At 52.1% G+C, this 14,469-nt stretch overlaps 4 protein-coding genes across 4 annotated transcripts; 3 read left to right on the plus strand and 1 right to left on the minus strand.

Annotated features, from left to right (window-relative positions):
* Positions 1-533: 533 nt before the first annotated feature.
* On the plus strand, positions 534-1,291 carry POSPLADRAFT_1141499 (hypothetical protein; the record flags this gene model as incomplete). The annotated part of the gene is made up of 2 exons (XM_024485309.1): positions 534-862; positions 1,129-1,291. 2 exons carry the CDS (start codon positions 534-536, stop codon positions 1,289-1,291), a joined length of 492 nt encoding a protein of 163 aa, XP_024339571.1.
* A 1,475-nt stretch (positions 1,292-2,766) lies between these two features.
* POSPLADRAFT_1140851 (hypothetical protein) lies at positions 2,767-3,931 on the minus strand (the record flags this gene model as incomplete). Its single annotated transcript, XM_024485228.1, has 5 exons — positions 2,767-2,933; positions 3,122-3,249; positions 3,289-3,316; positions 3,594-3,768; positions 3,830-3,931. 5 exons carry the CDS (start codon positions 3,929-3,931, stop codon positions 2,767-2,769), a joined length of 600 nt encoding a protein of 199 aa, XP_024339572.1.
* Positions 3,932-4,825: 894 nt separating this feature from the next.
* POSPLADRAFT_1140944 (hypothetical protein) lies at positions 4,826-7,923 on the plus strand (the record flags this gene model as incomplete). Its single annotated transcript, XM_024485234.1, has 8 exons — positions 4,826-4,911; positions 5,123-5,233; positions 5,391-5,519; positions 5,577-5,720; positions 5,887-6,044; positions 6,119-6,263; positions 6,311-7,352; positions 7,741-7,923. 8 exons carry the CDS (start codon positions 4,826-4,828, stop codon positions 7,921-7,923), a joined length of 1,998 nt encoding a protein of 665 aa, XP_024339573.1.
* Positions 7,924-9,381: 1,458 nt separating this feature from the next.
* On the plus strand, positions 9,382-10,241 carry POSPLADRAFT_1065893 (hypothetical protein; the record flags this gene model as incomplete). Its single annotated transcript, XM_024482011.1, has 2 exons — positions 9,382-9,406; positions 9,456-10,241. A coding segment is annotated over exon 2 (711 nt), but the record flags the coding sequence as incomplete, so codon positions are not given.
* Positions 10,242-14,469: the final 4,228 nt, after the last annotated feature.

The following is a 14,469-nucleotide window of genomic DNA, read 5'->3' on the forward strand; positions in this document are numbered from 1 at the left end:
ATGGGAGCTCTTTTTGTGGAGGTGACGAAGCAGCGATCTGCTCGGTCATACTGGAGGAGCGGTGATCCTGCGAGGGCTGGTAGTCCCAAAGGAACTGGGTTGACTGCGTTGTTCGACGTGATGGTGGATGAGATGTTCAACTAGGTAAAACTAGGAATGTAGCTTAGAAAGTTCGACCTTTTGATACAACGGTCTATACTCCTATGTTGATGCCTGACTCGTAGACGACGAGCGAGGGCTTATGGACAGTGTGTCGTCCTGAAGATCGAGCAAGGAAGTCGAGAATGACCACTACCCCAAGCGAGGAGGAGCAGAGACTTGAATGAATAACCAGGTCGAACTTAGGGTTCGACTGACTAATGGTACAACTACTTATACAAGTACTGACTGCGCACGGACCATCGTGTCTATGTGGTCATGTTAGTGAAGAAAGAAATGTAGTGGTACGATGCCGAGTACGAAGTGCGCACAGACCCCATTATGTAAGCTACATAATGTTCAACCTGCGGGTGAGCGCTAAGACAGGCGCCAGTATGGGCGCTAGTAGTACAAGGAATAGAACGGAAAGACAAATGTTTCAGGCAGTACCCATCCCTCCACTGCATAGCGCTAACCCCGAACCCCCGGCCAGCCCCGTCACAGGACCCTCGTGCCCCCGCCCCGATACACCCATCGTCTTTCGTAAAGTCGATCCCGACTGGACACCCGACACCACTCAATGGACATGGGACAGCTCCTGGCCGCGTCAAAAGCACCTCTCTGACAAGGAATGGAAGAACTTGGGGAGAAACGCGCGCAACGAGTGGTTCGACGAAGAGGAGGACGACGGCGTAGACTGGGAGTTGTATGGAGATGGTGAGCAGTAAGTAGTCGAATGGGACTTCGACTCTGGCAGGGGGGTAATGAAACATTTGTCTTTCCGTTCTATTCCTTGTATTACTAGCGCCCATACTGGCGCCTGTCTTAGCGCTCACCCGCAGGTTGAACATTATGTAGCTTACATATTGGGGTCCGTGCGCACTTCGTACCCGGTATTGTGCCACTACGTTTCTTTCTTTACTAAACACGACCACACAGACACGATGGTCTGTGTGTAGCCGGTACTTGTATAAATAGTTGTACCATTAGTCGGTCGAACCCTAAGTTTGACCTGGTTATTCATTCAAGTCTCTGCTCCTCTTCGCTTGGGGTAGTGGTCATTCTTGACTTCCTCGCTCGATCTTCAGGACGACGCACTGTCCATAAGCCCTTGCTCGTTGCCTACGAGTCAGGCATCGATATAGGAGTATAGACCATTGTAACAATAAAGCTCAGACAAATGCGATATATGTTCGTTGATCGTTCTCACTTCATGTCTCGGACAAACTATCACATGTCCTATGGGTTGCCCATTATTACATTCGAAACAGTAGTTGAGGTACGGGTAGACCCTTGGTAAGTAACAGCCTGAGACCATTCTATCAGCGCAGTATCTTGATCGATAACACAGCAATGGTCATCGATTCCCAATACGATACACACTATTAGCAGCATAGCTCTCCGTCTTCATGCCCGACCCTGACCTCGGTTCACGTACATGCAATCGATATGACACTATCGAAGCATGTCGTAAACGCGTATAGACAAATATAGCCCAGCCCTCGGAATCGGAAACCCTCTTGGAGGGCTCGCGCCAAGCCTGAGCAGGGCTACGTCCCGGGGCTCCGACTAACCTATCGCTTATATGCACCTTGTTGGCCGCCGCCACACTATTGTCGCTGACCTTCGCGCTAATTGACAGCGCTGATGGGAAAATCAGCTCAGCAGCAGCAGGAAACCTCTGTATCTCCTTCATAAGAGCTCCACATTGACGCGCTTTGGTTGGGCCAGTCGCGAAAGCGAACAGCCACGCTGGCTCCAGCCGTACTTGTGCGTGAGCCTGCACGCTTTGGCGACCTGTCCTAGCCTGCTGAGAAGTACCGCCGCAGGAGAAAGACACAGCGTTGTGGTGCGCTCGGTCATCCACCGTGCGAAGAGCTCTGTCGAACCGTAACCAGGCCTTAGGCCAAGCCGGAGTCGCCAAAAGCTCAGCCCAAAGTAAGGCTTTGTGCTCGAGCCGCGCCCTAAACGACACTAGTACCGCGTGACTTGGGCTATCACTATGATACTCCTAGTCCTGACGAAATTCAGGTTGTTGGTCCCGGTGGAGCCTTTTGTGCCAGTGGCTATGTGTATTTCTCTCCGCGATGTGCTTCTGTGGCACTCCGGGGACACATGACACACCTCTTGTCTCGTCGTCAGCCGATTTCGTCCCGCGACTAGCGCGGTGGCGGGGTGCAAGACGAAACCGGCTAGGTACGAAACAAACACACCCCGTGCGCTTGCATTCCATCAAAGGGTACGGGCTCCGGTGATGTCCGGGCTCATATGGGTATCCCAGGATCATCGACGAGGTGCAGCGGGTTCAAAGCCCGTCGCATCGGATCATCAATGTCAAGAATCTAGGCTGCTGACACCACTGCTCAGGCTGATTGCGCCTGACCCTGTATTAATGAAAGTAGGGATAAAAGAACTGATGACGGCGACCTTCCCCCTTTGCAGTGGCACAGAATGCCATATACGGATTCCGAAGTAGCTGGACTTGCTATGTTTTATACACCTCGTCACATTCTGCGCATCTCCCCAGCCTTTGCTACTCCTCTTCCCTTCGTATTGTGTAACGACTAGGTAGGTACTACTAGTCCCGGCTCAATGCGTTGCTTAGATGGCAAGGAGGGCTATGCCGGTCTACTCCAATATCCAGGACGACGCCGCAACACGGCTAAGCGACTGGCCGGTGTTCTTGACTCCGTCGCAACCTCTGAACGTGAATGACATACCAGTACCTGTGGCTTCGGGCCTCGCTCCTAGCAATGAGGGTACATGTTGCTGATATCTCTGGCCATTTCTGTTCTCTCAATGATCACATCTACAGCTCTTTTATACAACGGACAAGGACAAGCACTTCAACAGATGGCGGAATGAGAAATGTGGCAACCGGTTGCTGGCTGCCATGTATTTCACATACCAATCGCGCCAAGGACAGTTCCACATCTCAGGACGCTACTCCTTTCCGTTGGGCAGTCTACTTCATCGGACGCACCACAGGTCTTGGCGCTCATCGACAACTCGCCGCATCCTTTGCACCTTACCATGTGTTTGTCTGTGACGGGCAACGCTACGCAGCCATACAGTGTTCCCGCATCGGTCTCGAACGCTTTCGCGATCCCCCTGTATACACCATCATCTCATGGCGAGACCAGCACACACGGTGTGCCCCGCCAGGTGTTTTTGCCATCTACAATCGAGAACCGTTATGACATCGGTATGCAAACCATTAGTCGTCATCCCACTCTTGATCAACTCGACGTCCACAGTTCTTTCATGCTTACTCAAGTAGCGGAATCCGAGCTCTATGATAATCATCTGAGGATGATGCAGCCCGTTGCCGATAACACCGCGGCATCCACCGACCATGTCGAAAGTTCACTCCTGACGCCGAGCTCCTCGTATACAGCCTCCGCCAAGATTATACAGCCGCGAAGGCGCTGCTTATGGGACGGGTGTGGCCATACCTTCGTCTCTGTCTCTATCTCCGATGTCAGGGCTCACTTCCAGCACGTGCACGACATTGACTGTTCGCGCGGAGCGCCCAATGGCGGCGGGGCCCGCGAAATCGACTGCGCTTGGACGGGATGTGCGAAGAGAATCTTGGGCGGAAATTTGGCCAAACAAATCGCGGCGACACACCTGCGGACAAGTGAGGTGACATGCAACAAATGCCAGGTGGTTTTCAGCCGCCCGGACTCACTGGTGCGCCACCGCCCCGTCTGCCCCAAAGGCCGCGTCTCACTCGACCTTTCCACGGAGAATTTGGCAAATAGTAATGGCGGGACTGATTAGGCAGCTGCATGATTCGGAAGGACTACTACCCCGAGCTGACTGTAGGATTGATCAATAACGATAACGTGCTGTCGACACCTGTATCTTGAGAGATGATTGCTTCATTAGATCGAGAAATAATTTTACCGAGTTGGTAAGAGACGTGACTTAGGAGTCATCAATTGGGACAAGGCTGTCTTCGCAATGTCGGAAATGTGTAATGGTCCCTGCATCAAAGAACGTGATTGAGATTCACGAAATCCTGTACAACGTACAATACCTGCTCTACAGAGACCCGTCTTCCACGGAATTCCGAGATGAGGGATTCACAAGGCGATATGCACTGTGAGCGTTAAATGAACGGGCTATAAGCATCACTGTTCAAATGCTTCGCTAGCGATGCTATGACTTGTCTCGCCTAACATGAGGCTTTGTGTATGAAGTTGGTTCATTGCAACCGGCCGGAGAAATTATATGAGGGAGAGACGCACACCTAGAACAGAACATGCATGGCAAGGGAAGTGGGTACGTGAGCAGCCTGCCGCCTGGTTATAATATTGATAGAGCTGGAATCTGGTGGTCTGACCAACTGTCGGACAACATGCGCCCCAATTGATCTAGTCCTGACATATCACGTAAGAGGCGCAGAATACTCATAGACAATCACGACATCGTGAGAGACGGTCAGTGAAGTCAGCCGTTCAACGCGCGTATTCCTGACAGATCTGTAGCACATTGTTAGCATCGGCAGGGTCCTCATGCAAAAAGGCGCTCCCTGCATTCACAGAAGATGACACCGCTCCTTTTTCAATGTTGATGATTCGTGCTCGACTCCCCGCCCCAAAGTACAGCATTGAGGATGGGAAGATAGGCACCAGGAGCTATCACTTCCCGTACAGCGGAAAAAACGCGCGTCGAGGACGACATGGAGAAGCTTGTATCCCTTGTTGTCAGTAGTGGCAGACGGGAGAGCCTCGATGCGTGGGGAAGGTGGCGAAGCGGACTGTGGCGGTGAGTAGATCGGTGGCCTCTGATCGCCGGAAGATGCCGAAGATGTTCAAGTATTCATGACATTGAGGATTTGAGATTTGTTACTGCTGCCCGCTTACCGCACCTAATACCACGGCAGAGGAGCTATTTTACGTTTGGATATACTCGAGGCTTCTTTTGCAATGCCTCCGTTCCTGTGAGCATAGAGATTTGATCCCTCTACAGGTTGAAGTCTAGTAGCCGGTGCATGCGGAGAACCGAGCCTCCGACCATCGGATCCCTCTCTGAGTATCAAGGGTCTTCCTGCCATTTCTTCCCTGAGCGTCTACGCGCACGGCCACAGGTAAGCACAGCCATATCGCGGTTGTGTTCGAATCTGCAGTGAGGCTCGTCGCAAGTCTGAGCAAGCCGTCGAAGAAGGCACTATCCATTAGGCAGACTCTGCCGTTGAACACCGCCTCATGTCACCGTGACATCGCCTTCCTCTCCGTCTGATTTAGGGCTTCAAGCACTATCGAGCCCGGACGCCCGAACCTGTGTGCTGACGTGCACACCTTCTCTGAACAATCCCCTCCAAGACCATTCTCATCGTGCCTGTCCTCCCTCAACCACCTGTTTACAGACGGCAGGTACGCCCCCGGAACAGTGCTACGCGCTGTAAGCCCTCATTTTCTACATTGCGCCAGCTCATATTTCAAATATGCGCCTTACGGGCAGTTAGATACAGAGGCAAGGATGCTTCAGCCCAACGTGGTCCACAAGAACACGCCGCTCCTCCCTATCATGCCCCTTCACCGTGCATCTGCAGAGCACACACAACTATCAAAAATGTGTACATTCCCCCCCTCACCACTTTCACGCACCCTGGGCCACCCATGCGACTTAGGGCCGCTTTCTTTCCTTAATCGGCAGAGGAGGACGTAATGTGCGAGTATTTATTTACACGCACATTTGTCAGCTGATAACACGGTTTGAGTTCCACTGCGCAGTGGATAGATGCATGGCTGACGGAACGTCGCTGGACGATCCCGTCATCAGACCTCACGCAGGATCTCGCTGGCATGTCTTGGTGGCAACTCTGATACTCTGCCTCGCGTTGCCCGAGCTCTGTGTTGAGTTATGTCCCGGGATGGCTGTTATGGGACATGTCGCAGGTGCGTGTGCGCATTCACGTTTTCCTCGTGCACATTCCTCGTGTATCAATGGTGGCGTTGAAGTGTATACAAAGCCGCTAGTGTCAAGGGCGTCCCGTATCTTCTCCTCGCACCTATCGAGCCCGTCTCGTCTATCTTCGGCAGTATTCGCCTTTTCGTTATATTCATGACGATGAATTCTTCCATGAACCCAACGCATTACACCCTGGACTACGACAAGTATGCCCATCTATACGCGAGCTGATCCTTTGCTCATTTATTGCCAGCCAGAAAATATCTACTACGGTGTTCACTCCTGCGGATTACGCCACTGCCACCCGCGAGCATTACATGAACTGTAACATACCCTTAGGCAACATCAGTGGTGCAGAGCCTTTCGCTGCCGACCCCACTTTCGCGCTCTCTCATTCTCTCGATCAGCATAACGCCGTTTCAAGCGCACAGTCAGGGTATCCGTTACTATCTAACGACGGATACTTAACGACTTATTGCGGACAGCCTTTAGTCGCGCCGCAGCCCGAGGATACGCGGCAAGCCACGAATGCTACCTGGCCCTCGTACTGTACAACCACTAATCCATACTTTCCTGTTCTCCCACCACACTTCACGAATTACCCAAGCATACCGTCGTCCACCATGTTCCCCGATGCCATGTCCTTGACGCCATCTCTCGTCTTCCAGCCGACATCCTCGCCCACCGTCGGACCTTACCAGGGCACTGACCAGCGTGCGCTTCAGCAGCCGCACGCAGAGCGCTACCATACCAGAAGTATCCCACGTCATCCGTCGCGCTACGGCCAGCAGCGTGCGTTCCTTGCATTCAGCACCATTCCTTCGAGCGCGCTGCCGTATCCATCTCACCATACGCCCGCTCACCGTGCCGTAAGCGCACGCGTTGCAGACCTCGATCCCATACCCGCTGGCTACAACTTCGATGTTCATGCTTCTTCCCCATTCCCCCACAACCTTTCCTTTACCATGCCTTCCAACGCCGGACCGCCCTCCGGCCCTCAGCCTGCACCTATCCAGGAGACGTCGTCGTACGCAAGCAGAGTAACGCAGACGCGACCGTTTTTCTGTCGATGGGAGGGGTGTACGCATGCGGGGCCTGCTGACTATTCCGCGATCACGGAGCATCTCAGGCGACACCAGGTGCCTAGAGGCCGACCGAAGCGAAAGTCAGCCAATCCTGTCGACTCGATCAAGTGCAAGTGGGCGGGCTGCAGACTACAAGACGCTGTCAAGGCTAAGAACCTACTAAAGCACCTCACAGGGACCCACTTGCGCTTCAAGGAGGTGCAGTGCTGTGTGTGTAGGAGGAGGTTCTCTCGCCCGGATTCCCTGAAGCGCCACCAGGGAACATGCACACGCGAATTTGGATAAATTGTCAGATGTAAGTCTTCCTGGAAAGCACCATTGCGACATCCCAGCCCAAACTAATATGCCGTTGCAGCCGACGTGAATCATCACCGTGCTCGAGGTACCTGTGGTGGATTCGATATTCTTCTACCCTACTGTCTCATGTCTCTCTTCGTTACAAATCACGTAACTTCGATTGGCTTCTCGATCCCGCCGTCACGCAGCGCTTGGCGGTGTCAAATATGGGTTTCCGACGTCTGTTTCCTTTCCCGAGGCTCGATTCGACCTCCCCGCTCCTTCGTCTCAGTCTGTGTAACCTTGCATAATCCTAAGGAAGATAGGAAGGGCGCTAGAGACCATCACTTCCCGTGCAGCGGAGAAAACGCGCGTCAAGGGCGACATGAAGAAGATTATATGCCTCGTCATTGGTGGTGGCAGGCACAAGAGCCTCGTTATCTGGGGAAGGCTATGGCTAGGTGGCGGAGCAAACTGTGGCGGGGAGTGGATCGGTGATCTTTGAATCGCCGGAAGATGCCGAAAATGCTCAACTGAAACGATTCATAAGATTGAGAATTTTGTGTTTATTACTGCTACAGACTTTTCTTCTGCCAGACGGCATGGTCCGACATGACGGGTCTAACTGCGCAACAACAACCTGGCCAGCTATAGCCTCTAATGCACCTTTCACGTGTTTCAGGGCCCGGTTCGCATATGCAAACCGTTCAGATCCTGCGGGAAGGCATCCAATTTTCGCCAAGGCTTCGAACCAATCAGCGGCGGGAACGTATATATCTGCAGATTGGAAGGCTAGCCGATGTATATGGAGAACCGGATCCCCCTTCGAGAATTAAGGGTCTTCCCCCATTTTTATCCTTAGCGTTCACATGCTGCGGTGAAAATGGACGCTGGTCAACACAGCTATCTCATAATTATGTTGTACGAGGCTCATCGCAAGTCTGAGCAAGCTGTCGAAGTAGGACCTCCGGGACACCGCCATCCACTGTCGAAACTATTGGCATTGCCTCACAGCTCATAGCCTTCCCTTCTCGAAGCCCAACATAGTTCCATACCGAATCCCTGGATCCAAATGACGTGCGCTACTATGCACGAACTGCGCAGTGATTAGTACATTTTCTCGAGACGCTCCAAACTTGTCTGACCGCGCCCTGCACTCTCATCCCTTGTTTTCATGCGGCCATATGCCTAAAAGACCATTCCGCACGCAGAAACACTCTCCTTTCAGTGTTGCTACCCCCTATGCTTTGCGGTTCAGCATCTCGACGATTCCGCGTGACCAGAGGGAACGAAGCAACCTCCTGACAGTGTCCTGTAGAGTGCAAGTTCAAACTAGGCAGGAACGTATCGGTCAAATGAGGCGTTGAGGTGCGGAAGACACACCGCTCCAATCCGCCATGCTCCTTCGCCATGCATCTGCAAAGCATATCCCACGATCAACAATGTATGGATTCGGTTGTGCGCCTCCCGACTTTCACGCATTACGGGCCACCCATGCGGCATACCAGCGGAGGGGACGTAATAGGCAAGTCGTCAAGCGAGCGTAAAACTCAGCTGATAACACTATCTTAGCCTCTCGTGCTCAGCGGATGAATGCAAAGCGGCTGTCGGGACGTGGATCGCTCACTGGGCGACCCTGTCTATTGTTAGACTATCCCACCACGCAAGATCTCGCTGGGAGGCCTGTGAAGCGGCTCTGGGACCCTTGCCTCGTGTTGCTCGGGCTCTATGCTGGACCGCCGCCCATGATGGCTGTTGTCGTGAGTTGTACCGTAGGCGTCGTGCGCACACCAGCGTTCCACTCATGTGTATTCCTCGTGCATCAACAGTGGCGTCGGAGTATAAACACAAAACCGCAAGAGCAGTCTCACTGCCTCCGCGCACCCGTCGAACTCGTCTTGACTATCTTCATCGTTCTCCGTATTTGCTATCTTCGACACGATGATGTATTCCGTGAACCCAGCGCATTATTCTCTCAATTACAGAAGGTACGTTCATCTGTATGTGAGTTGAGCCCCTGCCCACATAGTCTACCAGCGAGCAAGCGTTCTTCAGTTCCATCCATGATCTCACTGCGGCAAACCACGCCCCTGTTGCTCATAAGCATTACATGAACTGCGGTATACCCTTGGACAGCATCAGCAGCGCGAATCCCTCCACTATCGATCCCACTTCCACGATCTCTCATCCTCTCGATCAGCATAACGCTGTTTCGAGCGCGCAGCCAGGCTTCCCGACACCATCCTTCGATGAATGCTTAATGGCTTATCATGGCCAGCCTGAAATCTCCCTGCCGCCTGGAGACTTACAGGAAGCCATGGACCCTATCTGGTCTTCGCACTCTACGCCCATTGATCCATACCTTCGTGCTTCCCCACTGCAATCTGTGAATCACCCAAGCACACCGTCCTACTTGTACCCCACCATGTTCCCCGGTGCTATGTCCTCAATGTCGTCTCTCGACCTCCAGCCGACATCCCCGCTCACCGTCGGACCGTACCAGAGCACCAAACAGCGTGCGCTTCAGCCGCAGCACACAGAGCTCTACCATGCCGGAAGTACCCCACGTTATCCGTCGCGCTACGGCCAGCAGCGTGTGTTCGCTGCATCCGGCACTATCCCTTCTAGCACGCTGCCGTATCTGTCTGATCATTCGCCTACTTGCCATGCCGGAGCTGGACGCACTGCGGACCTCGATCCAATACCCGCTGGCCACAGCTTCGATGTTCATTCCCCTTCCCTATTCGCCCACAGCCCGTCCTTCACCCGCTCCTCTAACGCCGGACCACCTTCTGGCCCTCCACCTCCACCTATCCAGCGGACGTCATCGGACGCAAGCAAAGTAACGCAGAGGAAATCACTCTTCTGTAGATGGGAGGGGTGTACGTATGTGGGGCCTCTTGACCGTCTCGCGATTATGGATCTCAGGCGACACCATGTGCCTAGAGACCACACGTCAGCCAATGTTGTCGACTCTGTTCAGTGCAAGTGGGCGGGCTGCAGACTACAAGACGCTGTCAAGGCTAAAAACCTACTAAAGCACCTCACAGGGACCCACTTGCGCCTTAAGGAGGTGCAGTGCTGCGGGTGTAAGAGGAGGTTCTCTCGCCCGGATTCCCTGAAGCGCCACCAGGGAACATGCACACAGTGGCTCCGCTTAACTGCGAACTTCATTAAATCATCGGATGTTGCTCTTTCTCAGTCGCATTGTTAATCAAACGTAAGCTGACGGATTTTCATAGCCTACTTGAGACTACATTTCGAGCCTGTCCTATACCATTGTTTGACATTCCGACTGTGGTCACTACTTTGTATGTTTCGTTCCTTATATACTTTTTGCACGGTTCATACCCTAGCTTTGCGCCTATAGCTTCCATGCATCTCCATTATGCGGCGCATATTGCTTTCGAACTTCCGTTGCTGCGCCTCTGACTTGATCCGAGGACCGCGGTACTCCCTCTCCTTCTCACCTGGCCTTCCATACTCGTTGTTTACACGTTGCTTCAACCCTGTTTCCTCCCTTGGTTCTTGATTATCGGATTTGCCAACAAACCCGCGGGTCACTAAGATCAGCATGCCGAGTGCAGCCTACGCATCTCGATTCTACTCAATCACCTAGCACTTCCATTGGAACACATACTATGGTATGCTATCTGCGCAAGCTCTACCCATACAGTCATAAACAAAACCCACGGCAGCCAAGTTGAGGGGTCTTCAGAGAAGTGAAACTAAAGAGTCAATTTTGCTTGCCACTGAGTCCGAGTTGGGCATGGAAGCGCTCCTTAGCGCGCAACGCGCTTCAACTGAAATTCCCACGACTTCTCGTCCAGCAAATGTTTCTCTGATTTATGACAGCCGACAGGACCATGCTCGTGAGTAACGTGAAACTAGGGCATATTATATGTGCCATTCGGTGTGTACTTGTGAATTTATGCAAACCTTTGTGTTCTATCAGTCACACCCTTCAGACCCTATCCCATCCCGCCCAGAGTTTGGATCGCTAGGCAATCCAATATCACTCCAAACGAGCAGCTTCCGCTTGTATGCTACCAATGACGCGATATTCCACTATGCTGTATCGCCGACGACGGCACTCCCGTATACGAGTGTCTCGAGGCCACGACTTATCAGGGAAAGAATGATGCGCGTTATATTGGAGCACTCACGTATAAAACCATACATAGCAGGCATCGCTCACGATGGTTCTCAGCGAATCTTGTCTGTCCAATAGTTGCCTCAACCCTTGGAAATCGACGTGGATTTTCAGTATCGCCAAGATGCAGGTCCTGTTGTCATCACTGTTGATATTATCCTTGTACACAAGCTAAATACTAAAGTCTTACGAGAGTGCGTGCTGATCACCCTCATCACTATGTCTGCGCCATCTGACACCTGCTTGAGATACGTCGCAGGCAATCCCCAACACCGCGGTCATAATATACATCCTATGCTCTCGGCGTTATCAATCATCATCAAGCAGCATGCCACTCGCAATGCCGGTCCTCCGACTCGGAAACAACCAGATACCTGGTACAATGAAACAAGACGCGAACCCGCTGGGACCATTTATCGAGGCGTTAGTCGGCGTCTCATTTTCGATCTATCCAACTCTTGGGTATCTCAACTTGAACATCGGTCCACAGAAGAGCTTATTTCACTGTCCCGGAAACCTGGCGGACACGATGCTGGCAAACAGACAAGAATCTACTACCATGTTTAAGCGGCTGCGGGTCCGAGTTAAACGTCCCGGCATGGATCCGTCATCGATAATTGTCACTCGCGTCGCGAATGCAACCGCCAGACAGTCACCAATGATTGATTCGAACATGACAGTCGAGGACTACTTTAGAACAAGTATGTACCACTACAGTGGGAGTCAGAGTCCATGCAGTTGCTCAAATTGAACTTAGACTATAACGTGACCCTGCAACATAGCAATGATATCCCTGTCATTGAATTTGGGAAGGGGATCCCTTTCCCTGAAGAACTTTGCGACGTTCTTCCCGGTCAGCTAGTGCGAAGGAGACTGCCATATGGACTGCCAGTATTCCAAAAATGGTCCTCCAAGTCTCCGCTTGACACAGCTTCCGTGATCCACGCCGAAGGCTTACGATTGTTCACAATGCAACGATCCTCGGCACTCCCAGACCTGTTGGACAGGTTTCGGATCACTATCGACCTAAGAACTAATACCATCCCAGCACGTGTCCTCCCTGCCCCGGGCATCGTTTATGGCAATGGTATCCGCGTTGTCCGAGATGGTCTCTGGAACGTGAAAGATACCCGAACCCTCTCTGGAGCAACGGTGTCTAACTGGGCGGTGTTGCTTGTACAAGGCGAGAGTCCATCTCGCTTCACTGGAATCGATGATCCGAACTTCCGTGGATTTGTGAGCCAGTTTGTGCAAAAATGTAGGGCGTTCAGCATGAAGATTCCGGACAGGCCGTTCGTGATGCAAGTTTCTGTGGAAAGAGAAGATGCGGATGAGATGGCGCGCGTCCAAGAGATCATTATCAGCAGACTCCGCTTCAGACCGAGCCTTCTTATCGTTATGCTTCCATGGCGCAAGCGACAGCTATACGCCGCTATCAAGTATTACACCGACGTCGTGCTCGGCATCCATACGGCTCACATTCTTCTTCCGAAGGCTCATGGTGATGGATATTTATCCAGCCTCGCCTTGAAGCTCAATGCGAAACTCGGCGGGATCAATTATTACCTCGATGACCAATCCATCCGATGGCTGTCAGATCGTGCGAACATGATTGTTGGTTTGCATGTACGGCACAGTCTGCCTTCCATGAATATGGCGTGGACCACCGCGGCAATGGTCTCCAACGTTGACGGGTTTTTCCACAACTTCCCTGCTCACCTTGAGGTAACAGTTGACTTTCAAAAACCAGGTAGATTTGTCACTGTATACGTGCTTTTGATCTTGACATATTGATTTGGCTACTGAAAGACGTGGGTCGTCTCTTCGGACAATGCCTTGCGCTCTATCGTAGCAAGAATGGCCGGCTGCCTGAACGAATCTTGATATATCGCTCTGGCGCGTTACCGGTGGGTCCTGGCGTCTTCGCACTTGCTGTAGACTTAACATCTGTATACTAGCCCAACTTACTCTGTGAAGAAGTGCCGCAGATATCAAGTGCCTATTCCAAGGCTCAGGGACGATTGGGAGATCCTGCACACTTGAAACTTTCTATCGTACACTGCTGCAAATCACGTAATCATCCATGGATATTTGTGGATCAAGATAAAAGGTACTTCACAGTTGTTTTCAGAGCTCACATACTCTTACCACGGGAAGAACAGCCGAAGTGGGAATGCTCCTTCTGGGACTGTAGTAGATAAGGGGATTTCACAGCCATTTTCCTACGATTTTTATCTGCAGGTATGTTACAGCGACAGGGTCGGACAAGTCGTTGCTGAGTCTACATGTGAAGGCTGGACAAAAGGGCTCTCTGCCATTACATTATACAGTGGTCTACGACACCAACGGGTACAACCCTGACGATCTACAGCAAATTTCTCATATCCTCACACTCAAGAATGACCACGCAGGGGCTGCCATGAGCATGGTCGCGCCAATCAAATACGCTCAGTTGGCGAGTCAGAGGGCTTCTTGCTTGTTGGAGTTTGAAACCGATTGGGTCAGTGATAGCACGCGGTTCCGCCAAGGAGGGATACATCGTGATTTACGAAATAGCATGTTCTACCTCTGATCTCGATTGTAATGCTACCCTGTACTTTCAGAGAATAAAACATGCTGCACGAGGTGACTTGATTTCGCCGGCATCATGAATACGAAACCACATACTGTCTCATTACGCCAACCCTGCGCTTGCGCATCTGGGCGCTAATCAGCTTGCAACCTTCGTCTACTCCTATAACTATGAATCGTCTAATTGTCGTCTCTAGCTGTCTGTATTGACGCTTCATCGCTACCACGCTCCTCAGAGTAAGGACACGCTGACGACAGACCATCTCGAGAATGAATCGACATCGATATCGGTGTCATCGCGAATGCGCTTGATGACCCGGCACCACG

This window comes from Postia placenta, assembly GCF_002117355.1.
Source record: "Postia placenta MAD-698-R-SB12 unplaced genomic scaffold POSPLAscaffold_6, whole genome shotgun sequence".
In the NCBI taxonomy this organism is placed as follows: domain Eukaryota; kingdom Fungi; phylum Basidiomycota; class Agaricomycetes; order Polyporales; family Adustoporiaceae; genus Rhodonia; species Rhodonia placenta.